This window comes from Dermacentor silvarum, chromosome 3 (genome assembly GCF_013339745.2).
Source record: "Dermacentor silvarum isolate Dsil-2018 chromosome 3, BIME_Dsil_1.4, whole genome shotgun sequence".
Classification (NCBI taxonomy): domain Eukaryota; kingdom Metazoa; phylum Arthropoda; class Arachnida; order Ixodida; family Ixodidae; genus Dermacentor; species Dermacentor silvarum.
In genome coordinates this window covers 90427272-90436021 of record NC_051156.1, presented here as the reverse complement: position 1 = coordinate 90436021, position 8750 = coordinate 90427272, and the positions used below count along the sequence as shown (strand labels likewise).

The window sequence follows — 8750 nt, the reverse complement described above, 5'->3', positions numbered from 1 at the left end:
GGCATAAAATCTAGCGAAGTAACAATTGTGTTCGAAAATGATGACTTAATTGAAAAACTGCTATGTTTAGGTACAAGTGCCACTCCAGGACTCGCTGCAGTGTTGAGAGGACGTTTGCAGTATGGAAGCGAAGGTTTCCATGCCTTGAAATGACTCTTCAGATAAATACAAGATCAGTTGCTATCATGATCACAGCTTGTGCTGCACTACACAACTTCGGCCACCTCCTGAGACCCTGTCCCACCTCCTGCACAAAGCCAGGCAATACACAACGGTGATTCGCAAGCTCCCACTCCCTCCGCTGAACCAACGCCACCAGGCATGCCTCCGTTGCCAGACACATCAAGTGGTGTCAGGATCAGAGACCGCATAGTCGCACAGTATTTTACGTAACTGGAATGAGACAAAATCACAGCAACAACAAAGACTTTTACTGTTTATTCAAAGCTTCTAGATGAAGCTTTAGAATTTCCGCTTTCTTTTTTGGTTGGCTTCTTTCAGGCGAAGAAGCTGCATAGTTTGCTCATGTTCGGCTTGCCTGTGCAAAGATTTGTATTTGTGCTCGAGGCGCATGAACTTCATTTTCAAAAAATGATCATTTTTTTCACGGTCGTCCTTGATGGCACTGAGGCGGGCAGACAGTTCAAGGGAGACCGCCGTCTGTCTCTGGCTGCTGCTTGTCGTGGGGCGTCTTGTGCCAGCTGGCACAGGAGCGTTTGAAGTTGCTGCAGCACTGGGCTCTGTCACAGCAGCTTCCTGACTTGTACCATGAACGAGCGCCCGGCTGTCTGTAGTGGCCGGTAATGGGGCAGCATTTGTTTCAGGTTCTGCTGGTGGCCTGCCAGCATCATCCAAGAACCAGTCATCGGGCTCATCAGCCGCGTCTTGACTACCTGCAGTAACAGTTGAAAGTGACCACAAAGCAACATGGCTCCTGCATTGCTACACTAAATGTTCTGCAATGTTCTGCAAATGTAGTGCAGCGACAGCAGGTGTGCACTGGGATTGACATGATTGCGATTCGCCTGACACAGCGGGATGTCCGCTGCACTCTCTGTCGAATGGATTTGACAGTCGAACTGCCATATGTGACGCTATAGCTCCGACTTGGTGTAGCTCGTCAGTCGCTTGGCTCGGTGAGGGTGTATCGCCACCTGAAATTGCAAGGAAGCAGTTTGCGCGATGACAGGGTTTAACACATCACTAAAGCACTTGAAATGATTACACAGCCATATGAAAACATGAAATGAATCTTTTTATGCTGACTGTGATTGTGTGCAACACAGCCAGGCCTTCAAGTAGTGAACCTTTAGAAATATCAAGGCACACCACACCATAGCTTATTCGGAGACACACATGGCTTATTTGCGGTGAGGGTCTAGCTGTTCCTAGAGCACTGGTATATTCAGCCGCAGGGGAAAGTCCCTGGTTTTGTGCTGCTGTAGCTTACTATTGTTTTTTTCGATGGCCAAGCAGCGGCAAATTCCGAGGAACAAACCACTCTTTGAGAAGCGTAGGTTGCCTATCAATGTTGCCAAATGTAAAAAAAAAACATTTCAATGCAAATACTACATGGTAGCCATTTGACATATCATGCCAGACATTTTCCAAATAAAGAAGGAGGGAAAAACACAGCAAGAGCGTGAAAATTGAAGCCGCAGTTGGGAAAATCCGCTGGTTTTAGAAAGTGCTAATATACGATTGCAGCACCCAATATAACTTCTTTTCAAGAGCACAGCAAGTTGTTTGCGCATGATCACAAAATACGACATACGTTGAACGAGGGTGCCAAAAAAAAATATACAATGTAATAGGCATACACTACATTCTGTACTTCATACAATTTATTTTAGTGCTCAGCCAAATAAAGGCCGTAATTTCGGCACTGAATCATATCTGCACTATCAGCGTCAAATGAAACTTGAACAGCGGAGCGCGTTGCGCAAGCATAAGTGAACGTATAGTGCACGCCGTCCAGTCATCACCACTGACAGGTGCGCACATCCAGTTTGGGCACTGAGCGATCAAATATATTTTCGCTTCTGTTCTGGTTCTTACATTTGAATAGGAGAAAATAAAACTAAAAGGAAACAGAAGCTAAAATATTGCAGTTTACGGGGAGTACTGTCGCACAGTTCGCCGAAACCATAAGTGCTATTGGCGTCAAATGAAACGCTAACAGTGGTGCGCCTAGTGCACTGTGCACCGTCATCATTAGAGATACATTCGCTCGTGTGGTTTGCCGCTTGTACGCCGCATTCATTTTTTTTTCGATCGGCAAACTTCGACAGCGCGGTATCGCTAGCAGCCGCGACAGTGGCCGGCGTGAGCGTGCCAAGCGCGTTTTGCCGTTTCACTCCCAAATGAGTGCAGTGCGGCCAAACCGGGTGTGCGCGCCTGTCAATGGTGATGACTGGTCGGTGTGGGCTATATCTTCACTTATGCTTGGGACACGCGCTCCGCTGTTCGTTTAATTTGACGCTTATAGTACGCAGCGCAAATGTTACAAAAAAATCATTCGGGCCTCAAGCTGCGAGACGTTCGTGGGCGCAAAATGTGCTTATTTTGGCGAATTAATCCAACGACAATGTTCAGAAAGAGGATCTGCGTCAATAATGTCGTAACTGCACAGGACACAATGCTTACCTGTAGAAAACCGCTCCCGTATGTCTTGTGCGTTACACCTGCGCCACTTGTCTTTGAGGTTTTCCCAACACTTCTTTAGTGGGCCCCACGTCCGCGGCATCACGTTATGGTGGCAGTTGAACTCGTCCTCTATCTTTTTCCACGATTCCCGTTTTCGACTGACGGATACAGCGTCTGATTTCTTGCTCTCGACCACGCTGCGATGGCGCGAAACGAGCTCCAGGAGCACGGCGATTTCTTCTTCGGAAAAGTTTGTTTTGCTTTTTTCCATCGTCCATGCGGGCTGAAAACACGCAACACACACAATCTCGCTGCGCAGAAACACCGCACGTTTCCAGCACCAAAACCAAAAAAGGTCGGGACGGCCACACTACGCACAATTTCAGTGGCTGGGACATGCTGCGAGAAACAATGTGACCTTGTGGCCAGACGATTTTGAATAAAGCGCTAAAACCAACCCGTTGTGAATACGGGCCTAAGGCCCATATTCACAAACGGAATTTTAGTACGGCGTCAATAAGGGCGGGGAAAAGTACAAGTGTTAGGAAAGCTTTAGGATAGCACTTCAAAAGCGGCACTTAAGTATCACTTTCGAAAGTAACACTTTTCGGGTCAAGTATGTCGTCTGGTGTCGAGGACACGTAACTAATTTACGCGTACGACCGGTTCAATCGTAAAAAAATAACTTTTGCAACAGAGTAATGCGGATACAAATGTTGCAGTCCTTGCTCGCGCATTCCGCGCATTCTGCTGAGTAAAATGCAAAGAACTATTTGGTTTTAGCGCTTTACTCAAACTCCTCTGGCCACAAGTTCACACTGAAAAAAAATAAAACAAACTTTTCCGAAGAAGAATGCGCCGTGCCCCTGGAGCTCGTTTCACGCATTATTAAATAAATGAATTTATTTAAACATTCATTAATTGATTATAGAGGTTTATTGGCGCAAGGGCCAGATGTTGCCAACGAGCGCCAAGGCGAATTATATATAACAATTATTAATAATTCATTAAAAAATAACGAGGTCAGTAAAACTTTCTGCTGGGCGAGTTGGTTCATACTTGCAAATAAAATTGTTCTGCGCAAACAAAAAACACGGACACAGTAATAGACGCGGACGAGCGCAAACTTTCAACTGACTTTATTTTTTCCTGCGTTGTCAATATATACTCTTAATGATGTAGGTACAACAGCGGTGATCACATGACACACTTCAGCGATTATAACGTGCCGCGCAAGAACATCATCTCAGTTTCTTTTAAAGAAATTGATGTATCACTTGTACAGCCATCTCGTTTTGACGAAATATGAAAGGCTTCCAACATTTCACAGGCTGTAGTATCACGGCTTTTCCCCAAAATTTTTATGCCTCGGAAATGTGGTACGCATATGCAATGCCGGACGTGCGCAGGCAAATGCGCATTCTCATTATTTTTAATCGACAGCTCATGTTCCCTTGCATGAACATTGACGCACCGGCCAGTTTGCCCTACGTACGTCTTTCCACATGATAGCGCAATTTCGTGCACAACGCCAACCACGCATTTTAAGTAGGGCGGCTCGTGCTTTTTGCCGCAACCTCCAGGATTCTTCTTAGCAGCACAAATCCTCGGGCAGAGCCCAGCGAGCTTACGCGGGGCTGAAAAAACAATTGGCAAAGCGTGCCTACTCGCAACCTTCTTCAAATTATGAGAGGTGCGATGTATGTAGGGCAACACTTCAGGACGGCTCCAGCCCTGCAGCCCAGTTTTTGCACCAGCGCGGGCTGCTTTTGACTCTCGCAGAAGAACCTCTGCAACTGCCGTAACTACCGTGCAAGGGTAACCGGCTTCCAACACACGCCGAACCTGGACATTAAAACTATCCTGCATAGCATGTGGGCACGATTTCCTGAGTGCAGAACCCAGACAAAGTTTCACAATCCCCCGCTTGACGAGCTTAGACTGCGCAGAATCAAATGGCAATAATGCCTTTTGCGCTCGGGGATTATAAGACCAACAAACATGATCACTTAAAAACAGAAGTCGTAGATCTAAAAACTGCAGCGAGTCATTGGAAGGGATTTCATGTGTGAAGGCCAGTCCCTTCCCATACTGCCGAAAGGCGTCAAGATTAGCATCAACAGACTTGTCTAAGGTAAAAACAGGTGGTTTCTTTAAAAGTATTACAAAGTCGTCAACATACGTAAAAACTTTGATAACGTTGCTTTTCTCTAAAATTCTTGACAAACAATGATGCACGTCAGCTAAAAAAATGTTGCACAAGACAGGTGCCACACAAGACCGAATGCAAATCCCTTGACGCAGCAAATAAAAACTATTCTCAAAGGCCACAAAAGTTGACCGGAGGTAAAATTAAAGTAAGCTGATAAAATCATCTACCGACATGCCAGCAGAATTTTGAAAGGCAATGGCCCCGCTGGCATCAATGCAGTCTCGAAGAGCAACGAATAAATGCCCATGAGGAATAGAATAGAATAAATCCTCAACATCGACAGGGAACATAAAAAAAATAAAAAAGTTCCCCCTGCAAATATCGCACCACATCATCCGAACTCTTGGTATCGAAGGGATCATTAAGTGAAAGTACATTTAGTTTCTTAAACAAGAATTGGCTCACCAAGTGCTGCCAAGATCCCTTCTCACTTATGATTGTGCGAAATGGTACTTCTGGCTTGTGCGTTTTGGCCGTAAAGAAAACACTGAGTGAATTGCCCTTAGAAGATCTACTATCCCTGGCCAATTTGAGAAGCTGAAGGTTTTTACACAAATTAGCTACTTTTGTCTTTACACGGATCGCGACGGCACTGCTTTTAACCCGAATGAAATTCTTAGAAATGGCCGTCGTAGTCTTCTCAGCAAAAAGAAGCAGCATTTAACACCACAAACCTTATCATCCTTATCGGCTTGGAGCAGACGGCGGTCATTGTCCCTAAAATCCTTCACAATGAGATTTGTTGGTTCCCGGTACTGGCGGTGGTTGTTCTTTCGTACAGTCCTGCATAAAGCATCAACCCCCTCAAGGAGGCACCGGGTAGATTGATCCTGAGGCGCTCTACTAGCTATACGCCGACATAACCATTTCCTATGCGCATATTTTGCGCATAACCATTTCCTTTGCAAGTATGAACCAACTGGTCCAGCCGAAAGTTTTACTGAGCCATATTTCTACTACAGCGGGCTCTTTCTTCAATGTATATTCTCCCCTTCGTTGTCAACCTTCAATTTTCTGGTGAGCCACCTTGTCACGGCAACTGGCCGATCAAGATATCACGCTTTCTGTTTACGGAAAGGACTTGTACCCGCAGAAGTTATGGCACTGCTTGGTTTTGCTTGGCCTTCTCCGGGACATGCAAAACGTGTGTGTCGCTTACTACGTGCTGAACTTTGGAGGCAGATCCGGCTTCTTCAGGATTACCTACGCGTTCTGTGCTACGTTAGTGACCCTCCCTGGAAGGCAGAAGTGAAGTCAAGGTCCATAAGGACCTCTACTGCTCGTATGGTCGAAATTTGGTGGACAGCCTACCTGAGCAGCGTACTGTGCCAGCTGAACTAGAAAGAGGACAAGAAAAGGGGTGTGTCTCAGGTTTTGCTTCTAGGAGAGGATGCGAAAATCCCGACTAACGTTGAATGCCTGCTCAAGAAAGGGCCGAAGTATAGCCTTGAACCCGTTGTTCCGCCTCATCAGTGGTTGGCGTTTAACAGGCGTATAGCTAATAGAGTGCCTCAGGATCAATCTACCCGGTGCCTCCTTGAGGGGGTTGATGCGTTATCCAGGACTGTACGAAAGAACAACCACCGCCAGTACCGGAAACCGACAGAACTCATTGTGAAGAATTTTAGGGACAATGACCTCCGTCTGCTCCAAGCCGATACGGAGGGGGGGGGGGGGGGGTTTGCGGTGTTCAATGCTGCTTCTTTCGCTGAGAAGAATAGGAAGGCCATTTCTAAGAATTTAATTCCGGTTAAAAGGCCAATTGTTTTCTCAGCCCCGTGTAAGCTCGCTGCGCTCTGCCCGAGGATTTGTGCTGCTAAGAAGAATCCTGGAGGTTGCGGCAAAAAGCACGAGCCGCCCTACGTAAAATGCGTGGTTGGCGTTGTGTACGAAATTCAGCTACCATGTGGAAAGACGTACGTAGGGCAAACTGGCCGGTGCGTCAACGTTCGTGCAAGGCAACATGAGCTGTCGATTAAAATAATGAGAATGCGCATTTGCCTGCGCACTTCCGGCATTGCATGTGCGTACCAAATTTCCGAGGCATAAAAATTTGGGCAAAAGACGTGATACTACAGCCCGTGAACTGTTGGAAGCCTTTCATATTTCGTCAAAAGGAGATGGCTGTACAAGTGATACATCAATTTCTTTAAAAGAAACTGAGATGATGTTCTTGCGCGGCACGTTGTAATCTTTGAAGTGTGTCATGTGATCACCGCTGTTGTACCTACGTCATTGAGAGTATATATTGACAACGCCGGAAAAATAAAGTCAGTTGAAAGTTTGCGCTCGTCCGCGTCTATTACTGTGTCCGTGTTTTTTGTTTGCGCATAACCATTTCCTTTGCAAATAACGAGGTCCCCAGTGACAATCTGAAAGGTTCCGGCACCATAAAATCGCAGGGCGATCAGAAACTGGAGCAGCGGCGGCCCGGGGTGACCGCGTTCGTTGTCTTTTCGGGCCAGTGGCAGCATTTCCAACAGCCGTAGCACCGCTTGCTTGGAAAAGCGGGACCGCCACGATAATTCCACGTCATCGACCGGCTACTTAAGTCGTAAGTTAAGGGTAAGTTCCGTTTGTGAATACGGGCCTAAGTCTATCCTTTGCGTTTCTCACGCGTCGGCTAAAGTAACTGAAGAAAAGTGAATCTGCCACAGTGTTATTACGTATGCATTAAGAAATCTCACGCGTGCATTCAGTCACGTGATACTTGCAACGTCATCCAATATTAATTTACAGGCGGAGCATGCACGCTTAAAATATGGTATTGGGTGAGCTTAAGCGTGGACTATTTTAGAGTGTAGCAAAGAGAGTGGCTGCTGCTTCAATGGCATGTCATGTTGACTATGTAGGACACACCGCATGTGGTGGGGACAATTACGATAATATATTTGATCGGCTGCCAAGATCGTACAGACACAACTGCTGTCCCCAGGGCATGCTGTAGGCCACATATTTGTCGCCTTTATCCTTTTATAGCGAAGACGACGTTTGAGTCAGAACAATTGGACCCATGGCGTTCGTTTGTTCGTTGCACTTTATTTCAAACACTACACGGCATCGGCACTTAAGCATCGGCACTTAATTTTGGTAGATAACTCTGACTAGTCATAAATGATACATCAGACAGGGGGACATAGAAACGTGTGGGGAAATTGGGGAGTGCGCAAGAAATTATAAAGCTCCCATTAATTAGTGCGCTCCGCAGATAGTCTCGTAGCCGTAGCAGAGCAGTGTTACAAAAATATGAGACGATTGATGATGAAACGTTTGGGGTGTAGGGGCGGGAGCATTGCAGATGGTTGGGTAAAGTGAAGGCAGAACTGAAGCAAAAAAAAAAAGTGATGTGGGGGTAACAATATTGTCTAGTAAGCGAGTTATAGTAACCTTACAGATGTCCCCTCGAAAGAAAAAAGAAAATTAATATTTCAAGCTCATCACTGGCACATATAAAGCATAATTCCTATGCAAGGTGACATGGTCATTGCGAACATTGTTTTAAAATCGGGTGTATTTATTATGCGTGTCATTAACACTGGAGTGCTTTCAGAGTGGTGGCGGCGGCGCAGAAGAGGCCACGCGAGCAGCAAGTCTCCCGAGAATGACATATTACCCAGAGAGCGTCACGGTGGCATAATTATCTCTGACGGGAACTTGCTACCGCTTCGCTGGTACTTGACAAATGGTTCTGCAAAATGATAAATCGTAGCGCAGAAATGCAGACAGGGACAGCAAAAAGAGAGGACAGACAAACCAGGTTCATTTTCACTAAACCCGGTGTTTATACCGCGGCTTCTCGCCACGTGATCTTGTAAGTTACTTTCCCTAAGAAAGCGAATCCGGAATCGTCGCAACATAAACTGTGGTCGCTGCATATAAGTCTTCGTTGGGG

The 8750-nt window shown here is 46.1% G+C and overlaps 1 protein-coding gene across 1 annotated transcript; it reads right to left on the bottom strand.

Annotated features, from left to right (window-relative positions):
- Positions 1-206: 206 nt before the first annotated feature.
- Positions 207-3009, bottom strand: LOC125944288 (uncharacterized). The gene is made up of 3 exons (XM_049664638.1): positions 2647-3009; positions 539-893; positions 207-393 (listed from the first exon to the last, which is right to left on the bottom strand). Exons 1-3 carry the CDS (start codon positions 2915-2917, stop codon positions 207-209), a joined length of 813 nt encoding a protein of 270 aa, XP_049520595.1. The 5' UTR covers positions 2918-3009.
- Positions 3010-8750: the final 5741 nt, after the last annotated feature.